The sequence below is a fragment of the Podarcis cretensis genome (genome assembly GCF_951804945.1).
Source record: "Podarcis cretensis genome assembly, chromosome: 9".
Taxonomy (NCBI): domain Eukaryota; kingdom Metazoa; phylum Chordata; class Lepidosauria; order Squamata; family Lacertidae; genus Podarcis; species Podarcis cretensis.
The window spans coordinates 40,024,192-40,037,791 of record NC_137178.1 but is presented as its reverse complement, the minus strand read 5'-3'; the positions used below and the strand labels follow the sequence as shown (position 1 = coordinate 40,037,791).

Below are 13,600 nucleotides of genomic sequence, written 5' to 3'. Positions count from 1 at the left end.
GATGAAATTGGGTATGTTTAACCTGGTAAACAGGCAACTTAGAGGAGATATGATATCCATCTTCAAATATCTAAAGGGCTGTCACATGGTGGATAGATCAAGCTTGTTTTCTCCTGCTCCAGAGACAAGGACCGAAAGATTCCAGAAAGAAGATTCTGACTAAACATCAAGTAGAATTTTCTGACGGTAAGAGCTGTTTGACAGTGGAACACTGGAACAGACTCCCATGGGAGGTGGTGGAATCTCCTTCCTTGGAGGTTTTATAGCAAAGGTTGGATGGCCATCTGTCATGGATGCTTCAGTTGAGATTCTTCATTGTAGGGAGAGGTACTGGTGATCCTCAGAGTCCTTTCCAACTCCACAATTCTATGATTCTAATATGAATATTTTTTGCACTCCTGGAAGCCCCTATATTTGATGAATATATGAACTGGCTCAAGAAGTCCAGCTACCTTGACCACCAAAAGGTTTGTAATAAATGAAAATTGGGAATCTAAAGACATCAGATACGTGAATGTTCTAACACCATATGCTGATTATAGTTATAAGATGTCCAAGTCCAAGTTCTAACACTAGAGGGCAAGCTCTGCATGCTTAATACAACAGATGGGTTCTGAAGAAAGAGACTCAAGGACAAGGTGACAAAGATGCTGGGAGCCTTGCCTGCCTACCTTTGACAAACAATATAGCCTATTCATTTCTTCCTGTAACGAATATTGCTCTTCTTTCTGAATATTCTGATGGCAGATAAACTGAATGCATTATATTTAACAGAATAGGAAGGAAGGAAGGAAGGAAGGAAGGAAGGAAGGAAGGAAGGAAGGAAGGAAGGAAGGAAGATATATAGCCTGTGAAATATGAGAGAAGAAACAGTATTTATAATATTTACAATTTAAAGATTGAAAGTGATGTAGCGTAGGGAGAAACAGATCATCCATTTTAAATGTCACTTCATACTACTTACCTACGAAATGGTGGAAATCCACATAACAGTATGAATGTGATGACACCTGCAGCCCAAATGTCGACCTTTAAGCCATAACTGTAAAAGAAGAGGGGGGCGGGTAATGACATCTTTAAGATACTTCCTCCATATGCACTACAAGATTCTGCACAGAAGGTTCTCAGGTTTATTCAAATTTACTGGTTCGTGCCATTTTAATTTCTAATTTTAGCAGCACACTAACAGCAAATTTCCAAGCAAAGCTTGACAAAGCTTGCTATTGACCTAGAAGTAAGTAAAGATCAGGCTGAGATTAATTTGTTCATATTCTGCTACCAGATATTATTATATAGAATACATGTACATATTATTATATAGAATATAATAAAATGTCTATTGTCTGTATCTCATGGTATTCCATATATTATCCAATGAGAAAATAATATTTGGCTTTGTTCAGATGTAATGTCAAATGATGGTTTGGTGTTCATAAACTCCTTTCTTCCTATCCCTCCTTCTCTCACATCTTCAGCTTGATTAGTAACTTGTGCGGTTTTGCCAAACCAAAGTTTTCCATTTCAGCTGAAGCCTATGGCTTCCATTTAATCAGAAGACTATGGCTTCTGCAAGCCTCAGAAAAAACCCAATACCTGAATCAAGCCTACATAAGCACATACCTGTTTATACGGGGCCTTAGGACAAATGGGTTCGTATCAAACATTAGTTGTACTTAGAGTAGACCTACCAAAATCAGCAGACATTGCTAACTTAGGTCTATAAATTTCAATGTGTCTGCTCCAAGTAAAGCTTAGTTGGATACAACCCACTGATTTCAAATATATTTCCTGTTCAAACAACTATACACAACCACTCTATAACTATTCTTAAAACATACTAAAAGGTGCGCACACACTTTCTTACACCAAACACAATAAGAAGAAACCCCATTTTAATAATGCATGTTCACCCTGTCTCTGCAATGATTTCAGGAGCTACGTATGTTGGCGTGCCACAGACTGTATAGAGGGGTCCTTCAACCACAGTGGCTAGTCCAAAATCTCCTAGTTTCAGCGATTTTGTCCCATCTGGATACTCACAAACCTGGGGTGGAGGGGTGAAGGGAGGAGAAAACAGAGAAGGAATAATAACTTGTTAGTGGAGAAACATAGGGACAATACCTTACAGGATTGCTGCTAAGAATTATTGCATGCAAAGTGTATTGAGGGGAAAAGTGCAATATAAATGCTACCCTGCCCTATAAAAGTAGATAAACCCATTCCAGTCATTCTAAGTGGAAAATGCATTCTAATGTTCATCATAGGTGGCAACAAGTTTGTAGAAAGCAAGTGATATAAATATATAAGACCTAATAGCAATACAGTGGTACCTCGGGTTAAGAACTTAATTCGTTCTGGAGGTCTGTTCTTAACCTGAAACTGTTCTTAACCTGAAGCACCACTTTAGCTATTGGGGCCTCCCACTGCCATCGCACTGCTGCTGCACGATTTCTGTTCTCATCCTGAAGCAAAGTTCTTAACCCAAGGTACTATTTCTGGGTTAGCGGAGTCTGTAACCTGAAGCGTCTGTAACCTGAAATGTCTGTAACCCGAAGTACCACTGTAATATTGTAGTAGACAAGAATGAGACAGACACTGGTCTTGGCATATGAAGGCTACCATTTTATTTAAACCTGCATTCATGTCAATCAAATCCAAAATCAGTAAGACAGAATAACACAGGAACCTAAGCAGTTATCCCACCAATATATTGGCCTGGCATTCCACGCTGCTCTCACCTGAGTGCACTTCCTGAGGGAAAATCCTGTGCTGGGTGTCATGAGTCAGTAAAAGCAGGTTTCCACCTTGCAGTTGCCCCCACATTGCAGGTAACAACCAGGGCTATGTGACTGTTTATAAGCACCTCCCATTGCAACTCTATGTTGGTGCCCTGTTCCATGGCTAGTTTGTTAGGACACTTGTCCTTTCACCCCAAACATGCCATAAACACATACATACTCTCTCATGAACACATGCACTATTCCACCCACCATCAAACTTGTGACATAAAAAATATTCTGTCCAGAACAAAGGGCTGCTATATACTATCCTTTAACGCTGAAACTCCAAGGAAGGTGAAAAAGATGCTTCTTCCCAGCCAATCTAGATGCCATGGAAAAAAAATGTTTCATGGCCCTCAGAGCAATCAGTTATCACCTGGGCTAACTCAAAAACCAAGGGAGGGAAGATGGGTCACCCAGTCTGAGTGAGACTGAGATGTGTACTGGGCCTTAATACACTGCAAACATACCGGCTCTTATCTTCAACACACCATTATCAATGAATTTCAATAGGTAACTGTAAAAGCAAATCAATTGTTTTTTTTTGTGGAGAGTCTCAATTAGAAACCATGGGTGGGTGGGTGGAATTAGCAAAGTCTGTGGATAAGTCTAATTAAAGCAGCTGCCTACTTAAGCATGTAAATAGTCTAACAGTCAAATTTGGTTACAAAATCGATGACTAAGAATCAAATGGTGGGGAATATATTCTGAGCAAAGTGTTAGAAGGCCTTACAGAGCTTCTTATATTCTTATATTACTTACTTCTGAGCTATACTGTCAGGGAACTCTTTGAAGAAGTAAAAGAAAGTACATAAAACGATTGGCGTATAGTTCCAATGGGCATACCATAGATCAACTACATCTCTAAAATATGCCTGTTTAATTGCCCAGTGTGCCTTTTTTCTTAGTTAGCAACATAATAAGCATATACTTCTAAGCAGCTCTCTACAAGAGATGCTTTTCCTGACGGTGCTCTTCAGATGTTTTGGACTACATCTCTGACCATTCGCCATGATTGCTGGGGTTGAAGTCAGGAAACTTCAGGAAGGCACCAGGTTGGGAAAAGCTAGCTTATGTATTGAAAAATCTCCCTAGCTCTGTGTGTTATATAGAAAGATTGCTAAAACTATTCCTTTGAGTCATGGCAAAATATGAATGACTTTCCTTTGTTGAAAAACTTCAGAAATTCTGATAGTGCAAATAGATAAGAGATAATTATGCAGGTGCAACAGAGACAACAGTGTGATGTAGCTGCTAAAAAAGCTAATGCTATTCTAGGCTGCATCAACCGAAGTATAGTGCTCAAATCAAGGGAAGTAATAGCCCTGCTCTATAGTGTCTTGGTCAGACCACACCTGGAGTACTGTGTCCTCTTCTGGGTGCCACAATTTAAGAAGGATGTTGACAAGCTGCAACATGTGCAGAAGGGGGCAACCAAGGTGATCAAGGGTCTGGAAACCAGGCCTTATGAAAAACGATTGGCGTTTACCCAGGGTTCATGTTTCCTTCTGGAAATGAGGCACAGAGGAGACTGTGGTGTCTTTATGATATATGGTTAATTTACACATATATAGAACCTGAGTCTGCGATGGAGGGGTTCCCATCATCAACAAAACTGACAAATTCAAAGCTGGATAGCTCAGTTGCTTAGAACATGGTGCTGATAATGTCAGGGTCACAGGTTTGATCCCCATATGGGACAACTGCATATTCCTACATTGCAGGAGTTTGGATTAGATTATCTTTAGGGTCCTTTCCAACTCTACGCTTCTACCTCAAAAGGGCCTTGTTTCTCCCATAGTCATGGCCTCTCTCTCTCTCTCTGCCTTTCCAGCCTGCAGCTTTTTGAATCCAGCTTCTAGCTCACATGACTTTCTAAACTCTGGCTTTATCTGTTGAGGGAGGGGCCCCCCACCCAGTTGTCATCTCACACAAGCCCCTTGAGCCCCTTTGATTCTTGCAACGGCCCATCACCCAGGAAGCGAGCCTTGATTGGTTAGCTTTTAACACTTGCTAGATACAGGGATTAGAAGTCTGGCACCCATCTTAACACCCCAAACCTTGATAAAATTCTAACACTTAATTGATCGAGAAATTTAGAGGAGTCTGACACTCTCAAACTCATGACAATGCCCTTTTCCCACATAACAGAAGGACATTCTCCCAAGACCCAAAGACCCCTGCTAAAACAGCTGCAGGAACTAAACAATGTTTACTTAGCTTTAGAAGATTAGTTTAAACTTTTTACTGCATATTTTTAAGATGATTTCTTATAAGACTAATTCTTATAATTTCTTATGTTGCGATTTACCGTATTTTTCGCCCCATAGGACGCACCGGCCCATAAGGTGCACCTAGTTTTTTGGGGGGGAAATTATTTTTCCCCCAGGCGTGGGCCTGGGGAAGCCCGAGCTTCCCCGGACCCCAGCCCCCAGAACAGGCACCTCTCCGCAAGCCGTGGGAGCCGAGTGCCGGGCTCCCACCACTTGCGGAGAGCTGCGCGAAGCCTGGAGAGTCCGAGAGTGATAGCGAAGTTGTGTGCAGCTTCGCCATTGTTCTCGGAGCTTGCAGGGCTGGGGGCGAGGGAAGCCCAAGCTTCCCCTGACCCCAGCCCCCAGAACGGGTCCAAGAGCGATGGCGAGGTTACGCGCAACCTCGCCATCGCTCCCGGAGCTTGTCGGGCTGGGGGGATAGCTTCCTGAAGCCTGGAGAACAAGAGGGCTCGGCGCGCACCGACCCCTCTCGCTCTCCAGGCTTCAGCAAAAGCCTGCATTTTCCCCATAGGACGCACACACATTTCCCCTTCATTTTTGGAGGGGAAAAAGTGCGTCCTATAGGGCGAAAAATACGGTATGTATAGCTTAATTAGATCATCGTTTTATGGGGTGAGTTCTTATTGTTGATTTTTCTGATTGTTTATCACTCTTGGGAACAATTATTAGCAGAAAGCCTTTTTCATTAAATAAACAAAAATGTAATGTGCTGCAGTACCTCACAGCCATAAGTCTCATGATTCCCGACAAAACATCACATATAACATCCATTATTTTATATGCATATAGCAATGAAGAACTGGTAAAGCTGAATGCAAATCAGACAAGTGGCTGACATTATATGTAGCAACTAAATGTGTTTCAATGATGAGAAATAATTTACATTAAGAAGTATTATGTCATTCCAACCTGCAAATCAATGCCAATCATGGCATCTGTCAAGTAATCTCTTTAGGCTTTCTAAGTGAAAAGTGCATCTGTGCCTATTTATACCTGATTTGATTACTAATGAGAGCTTAAAGTGTCAGATGAGCTTCAACTCACTTAAGTGCCTGATGTCATTGTTATTATTGTAAAGTAGACAGGATCAACAATCGTGAATCACAGCGTGTACCTGTAAGTGAGCACTCAGTTCTTGCATGCTGCAGTTTCCACACAGAGAAACAAATCAAGCATAAGCATTAAAATGGTCACATTAAATTTGCTTTAAGTTATTATTAAGGGTATTTTTGTACTGGAAACATTATTAAAGAGATAAAATATTTCACAAAATAGATACTGGTTTTACCACTTTCACTATTCATATATGAAAACTTGCTTACAAAAAAGGTCTGTCTGTCTGTATCTCTCTCTCTCTCTCTACCTGTATATCTCTCCTAATATCCCTCTCCTGGCAAAACAACATAGAAATCCCTCATATATGATATAGTCTAATGTCTGGATTTAATGTCAAGTCATTCCAGAGTTTGTTGGAATCACTGCCAGTGATTCCATCCCCTAAACATAGCTTTGCTTAGGATGGTTCCAGCTGTGGAAAGAGAAGGGGAGGCATGTCCCCTGATTTCCCTTTCCCTGTGCTGCATCCAGCATTCCCCAACCCCCCAAAGCAGATTTATTTGTTAGAGAACAAGTCCCATTAAAACCAGCTTCCTTTTGAGCAAACCTGCTTAGGACTGCACTGTCAGCTAATTTGCTACTTATTTGCTAAAAAAACCACACCTTATTGAATTTAAAGTAAATACATGCAAGAAATAGCACTTAAGTTTGTTTGTGTTCGAGTCTCACTTTATTACTTCAGCCGTCAGGCAAGAACTAAGCTTTTTTTTTAAAAGTGCATTTATTAGAAATGCTATCAAATCAAATGTATGTCTTTGTGTAGGGAGATTCACATGGTGCCTTCTGATCTGGTTTCGAATGTTCTTAACGTGTGGGAAGTGGAAGCATTAACACAGATCTTCTCATGTTTTGGATTAGGCTGTTGCAATATGCTGCAGGTGTGGCTTTCTTTGAAGATGACTTGGAAACTTCAATTGGTTCAAAATTAAGCAGCCAGATTATTGGATGGGTTCTGTTTAGATGTTATATAACCAGGGCCGGATTTAGGTTTGATGAGGCCCTAAGCTACTGAAGGTAATGGGGCCCTTAATATGTCCAGCTGTCCTTTGTCAACAACAAATTGTCGCTGTAATATTAACAATGTAATATTTAAACTGAAAAGTATTGTTATAGATTGTTTTCAATATTTTATGAAATCAGATGGAATTTAGGCACACCGTTATATGTGTTTCTTTACACACACCCCTTTGCTTCTCAGCACTTAACATATAGGTATGAATTTGAATTAACATGGCAAACAGATGGGAGAATAACATGAAACAGGTAACATACCAATAGATTTTCTGGCTTGATATCTCTGTGAACGATACTGAGACCATGGAGATATTTCAGTGCACTGGCTAGATTGTAGACCATTGCACTTCCATCACGCTCTGTGTATTTTGTTGAAGATGTGATAGCATCAAAAAGATCTCCTCCCTGTAATGGTCAGGAGGATCAAATAATTAAAACAAAACAAAATCCATCATATTTTATAACTGCTGAAGGAAAATCAGATTTTCCCCCCATTATGCAATGTTGGGGAAATCACAATGGAAGCAATAGGGTGAAAGTTGCACATACCTAAACCTCACCAAAATGAGTGGAACTAGAATGCTCACTGTGTACTTAACATTGCATTCCTATGCACTCTTGCTGGTAAATGAAATATTGTTCAACTAAGTAGGGCTCACTTCTAAGAAAAGCACCACAGTGCTAAATTACATGCATGATTTTAATGGAGTTTAGGAGCACCTAACTTCATTATACTAGACAGCAAATCCCTTATGCTTGATTATGAATGTTAAAAATCCCTGTGCCATGTAAGAACGCCTTTAAAAGAATCAAATCTACAAAAGTCTCGACTGAAATATAAAATAATGAAATCTTAGCAGACATTTTTCATGGGCATTACATGTGTTGCAGACCTGCCTCATTGGCATAAGTCTCTAAATTCTGACAATTCTCAACCATTAATTGCAAACAACACAGGTTTGGTTTTTTAAATGTGCTTTCTAGCAGAGGAAAATATTAAGAAAAATAAATTGAACACAAAAATGCTCTTGTTTAACTTTAAAGGGCTACTTCTGCCAAATGTGAAGTGAAATCTGAAAGTAAGAACGAACTGGATAAAGAATTCCTACATTTTAAAAAATTGAGGGAGAAAGGAAACCTGCAAATGTATGATGTGGTGGCTGTTTATGATATACATAGGTGGTTACATGCCAATCTAATATTAATTTTAAATTGCAATTTTAAAACAGTGCAGAAACATAACACGATTGCACAGCAAATTTCTACATCTGGATATCCATGATAACTTAGTATGTAAATGCAATGTATATAACAATCATATGTGCCAGAATCAGACTTCAGAAATAATTATCATTTTCACATGTTACAAAATTTGCAGGTTAAGGCACATAGGAACACCAGCTATCACTCTGAACAGGAATTTCAAAAGTGGGCTGGGAACTACTTTAGGAAGGGAGAGGAAAGTCCCATGGTGTCACAACATTGTTTTCTGTACCATGACTATTATGCATAGGTACTGGACCCTGGAACTTTCAGTATCTTCATATTCAGTGATGGAAAGCCTCTCACCTTGACCAACTCCATCACCAGGTAGAGCTCGGTTGCAGTATCCATCTCCTCTATTAGCATGATAATATTGGGATGTTTCACTTGGCGCAGTATTGAGACTTCATTTTCAATCAAGTGTTCCTATTTATTATTGGGAAGAGGAGTGGAAGGGAAAAACAAACCAAGACAAATCTTCCTTGTAACAACGTGGCTTTAAGATATAGTTTTCACATGAGAAAGCAGCTTCCTACAGTGCAGCTTTCCACCACTATTCTTCTCTGCAACATTTACAGTGTAGTTATTGAGATATCTCTAGTGAAGCAACATAGGTATAGGCTCAACGATTTAATAAATCCTTTGTTACCAAGGGCTTCCAAAATGTTCCTCATTAAATTGATTTAAAAATGAAAAACAAGGCATGCCATTTTATTAAATCAGGTAAATCTTTAGATGTTTTCAGTTATAAGAAACCAACTGGGTATGCTCCAGGAAGGCCAGCCACTTTATTTTACAGTTAACCATGGTTGCTGTAACACTCTGGAAGACACCAAAACAACCATTCCTGAAACCTCACCTTTATCACAGTACAAACATTCTAACAACATGCACTTCATGCATTTGTGGAAAACCCTGCGGGAAGTACATGTGAGCATTCTACGACTGATGAACATGAGCAGTGCCTGAAAAATTAGATGCGATTTGTCCTACACCATAAAATACCATGGAACAAATGGCTTTGGGAAGTCAATTTGCATCAAATCTGTGAAGTTTCGATAATTTTACCCTAACTATTTAGTTACTAAAAACCCACATGCTGAGCGTGCATTTCCTCCTGTGAAGATGTGGCACATTAGACGTGGCTTAAACAGATCGCACCTTTAAAACCCAATATGTGAGAGCATCAAAAGTCTTTCTGGAACAAACATATATGTCTGCTCCAAACAACCGTGTGCTGGAGAAAAGAAAAACAAAATATGAATGGGTTTTTAAAACATGGTTTATAGTTATAAACCTTAAAAAAATAAATCAGATCAACTGAGAAAATGAGGGGATTTATTATAATTAGTTAAATTAACTGTGTATCAGGAGGAATATAAGAAATATCAAATAATTTGTGAAATTTAGAGACTAGTGATATTTAAAGTGTTACCTATTAATTAAATTTACTGTGCATGGTGCCGCTGATTTAGTGAACTATTGTTTAAGTAGTTACTGACAATTAGTAGGAAGCTTTTGAAGATAGCTTCATCAGTATTTTTGTCTGTGATTATTGGGATGGTTGGGATTTATTGTTCTTCCTCCCCTCTGGCAAAGCTTCAAGAAGTTTGGAAGCTTCTGGAACCAAACAAACGGTTGTTAGTCTTAACTATGCTGAAGAAGAGATGCACCTTTCAGCAAATATTTTCACCTCCATGAAAATATCAAAGGCTCTTGGTTCTAACTACCCTCAGTAAAGTCTCTTCACATATGAACATTTCTTCCCCATGCATCACTGAGGCTGTGCTTAGAATTATCATCTTACATTAAGTTCAGGGTCTTTTCTGTTGTAGCCCCATATCTTTGGAATGTCCTCTCATGAAAGGCAGCATGACATTCTTCCTGTTATGCTTTCGTTATGACTTCAAAGTTTGGACTGTTTAAGCATTCTCAACTGTGTGTGTTTTATTCTGAAATTTGTTGTTTTACATTGTTTATGGTTTTTAATATACTGTGGTTACCATCTGGAGATTTATACTGCAGCTTGGTATACATTATTTTTAAATACATAAAACAAAGAACACTGATAAAACATCTGTTTTCTTAAAATAGGACTGATTTAAAAAGTTGGACTGGTGTGTAAAAATCTCTTATTGTGGTCTGTAAGGTGCATTACAGTGCAACTCTTTAAAGGCAAATTCTGGAAACACCTTTACTCCAAAATACTTACCTTCATTCTCAAGACTCTGAAGCAAAATATATCCATATATTTAATGCATTTTCTTTATATAGAACATAAACTTCAATCCCTTTGAAGCAGCACTTTAGAATTTCCCACTGTTGTCCTAGTGATGCTGGTTTGGACCCAAACACGCATCCATTATTTTGTCTTTGTTAAATTAATGATGCAGATGAGACACATTTTCTGCTGACTTACAAATAATAAATTCACGAGCAATGTAAATGCTATCTTGATGAATGTTTTGTTACATCTGACTAAGCATAATTTTTGTGAATATCGATGCAGCTCTACAAAATTAATATACATACATGGTTGGCGGGATTTGCCCAGATGAATTGTAAATTTAAATACTTTTTGTAAGCGAAGCCAAATTTGACAAATTAACTATCCGTGAGTTTAAAACTCTATAATTCTGCCTTTACTTGAAATCAGGTAAGATTACTATGGAAGCATCTCCCCACCTTATAATGCTATAGCTCTATATTCTCTCATACCTTTCCACAACATTTTCCTTTGTCTATAATCTTCAGTGCATACTCCTTCCCAGTAGACCTACAAAGAGCGAAACAAAAGAGGAATATCAGGCAGAAATGCAAGGATTTATTCAACATGTGGGTTTTTTGTCTGAATGTACAGTGATGATAAAATTGCTTTCATCAATGTGAACAGATGACAGAAAGGTATATCTGCTTTTATTTTGCTTCTCAGCAAGTCATGTCTGCTGTTGCCTTGACTACCAAACGCAGGCTTTCTACTATGATTTTCTCAAGTGTGACCTAATGTGTCGCATTTTGTCCCTGATTTAATGTTAGATGTTCTGTACCTTTCATTCAGCTCTTTTTAACTGGCAGTCATGTGGCAATTTTTACAGGATTGGTATTTCAAAGTCTCAGAGTTAGAAAGGTTCATTTTAACTTTTTTTTTATTGAACAAAATTAGATCAGCTATTCTGTAGTATAAAATTTATTGGACCACAAAAATCATTTGAAGACAACCTATAGGAGAAATATTCTGTGGCCATCCTACCGATTTCTGTGAAATTTTGTTTTAAAGAAGTCTGCTGCCTCCATTCTAAATATCATGTCCTGAAAACTACAATGGATAGTTATTTCCACTTATGTTTAAGTTCTGAAGGCTTAAGAGGTGAAAGCATTTTAAATCTAGTATTATAGGACTTTAGCAAAAGAATAATATTAAAAATATTTTATGGTATATGGCTTTCAAAATGGTTGCAAAAGTGACCGTTAAAAAGATCAGACAGAATGAAAGACGTGGACATTATGGTTCTCAGTATATGTAGCATTATCTCATCAACATGAAACCCCATTTGCAGGCATGCTCAAATGAAAATGACTCAATGGTTGGTAATTACTTTTACTACAAACTCACTGAGAATGCAATTCACCACACACTCCATTTTTAAAGGTTTCCGTTGAGGATGTTTTTTTGTTTGTTTTAAAGGGCACACTTAATAAAGTAATTAGCACATGAGAGAACTTGCACATCCATTGAAAAGCAAGGTTTTGCGGCAACTCTTTGCCAGGAATACAGAAGATTACACTGGTCTGCACCCACGTAATGTGTGAAATGGCTCATACAGTACAGCTGTAGCACACACCCCATTCCTTCCTACTGTATAAGACTTCTTGACAGCAGCAGGATTTAAAAATAAATAAATACTGTCAATAGTGTCCAGTTAGTATGAGCAGCTACAGCAGTAATAATGGTGAAGATATTTTGCTTCAGGTATAATCAATTCATGCTATACAAGCATATAGCATTGGAACTGCATTTAGTAAGGATGGTTGTTATGGAATAATACAGTGCAGCAAAGCATCCCTGGTGTGAAAGCATAGCTGCGTCTGCTAAGTTGTCATAGTTACAACTGGATACAGATGAGGACAAAAGGGAGGTTGCAGTATTTGACTGAGCAGTATTTGGAGAAGGGAGTACAGTGGGCTGTATCCAGAAGTGTGCAAACAGAATAAATAGAATGATTGGTCTTACCTGAAGTGTAGATTTGGGAGTAGGGATGCTGGAGCCAATGGGATACGACATAGCTCATTGGCTCCAGCATCCCACGAGGTAAATTATGGTAGTGGCAGTGTTCTGTGAACTGCTGAACTAGTGGAAGACTTTGTGTAAGATAGTATTAGCACAGGTACATAGCTTGAGACGTTGTACAAGGCCTTGCTGAAGAGATCGCGCAACACTTTGTGCTCGTGGAAGCTTTGTGCTAAAGTTCTCTTTTCACATGAGAAGCTCTTGCAACACTGGCAGAGTTCTCCCACTCATGAAAGCCACTTCCAGAATAACCCTATACTTTTAAAGCTGCCCTTTACTTTTAAACTGGAAGATTTTTCAGTAACAGAGCCAGTTGTTATTGAATACTTGGACAATTATGCAGAAGTTAGTCTAATGACAATTTGAATTGTAGTAGCCTATAAAAACAATATTCCATTGAAAAGTAGGACCCATTCACATGACTAAAGAACAGTACTCTAGCCACTGTTGCCTTCTATGACTTGGGGGGGCGACTGTCTGAAGTGGGGAGTCTCCCGTACTTGTAGAGTAACTGGACAGAGTTCACGGCAACTCCTAACACTGGATGCATGAATAGTAACTTGATTATATATATTACTATCATTCATGAATACTTTTCCATTTGGTGTGAGCGCCTCTTTTTTATACAGGGGCTCTCCTCAAAGAGGCAACAATACAAATTGTGCCATTTCAGGTGCATTGCCTGTGCATTATATGGTACCCAACCAAAATAGAAACCCTTCTCCTTGGAAGTCTCTAGGTTCCATGTCCAAGCCTTCTGCCTTGATAGGGTCTAGACCTGATAAAAACTTAGTATTCTGTCTTTTCACTGTTTGTAATTATCACTCAATTACTTTCCCGATTTCTGGCAGGGAAAGTTTCCGTTT

At 38.8% G+C, this 13,600-nt stretch overlaps 1 protein-coding gene across 5 annotated transcripts in view; it reads right to left on the bottom strand.

The window, feature by feature from the left end:
* Positions 1–13,600, bottom strand: part of DCLK2 (doublecortin like kinase 2) — a 76,341-nt gene that overhangs the window by 10,755 nt on the left and 51,986 nt on the right. For all 5 annotated transcript variants that reach the window (XR_013842365.1, XR_013842366.1, XM_079990436.1 and 2 more), the window contains 5 exons: positions 11,165–11,222; positions 8,753–8,872; positions 7,442–7,588; positions 1,911–2,044; positions 965–1,042 (listed from right to left, as the gene is read on the bottom strand). Coding sequence is in view for 3 of the 5 variants with exons in the window: in XM_079990436.1 (XP_079846562.1) it covers positions 965–1,042; positions 1,911–2,044; positions 7,442–7,588; positions 8,753–8,872; positions 11,165–11,222 (537 nt within the window). In the remaining 2 variants the exon portion in view is untranslated. The remainder of the gene's footprint in view (positions 1–964; positions 1,043–1,910; positions 2,045–7,441; positions 7,589–8,752; positions 8,873–11,164; positions 11,223–13,600) is intronic.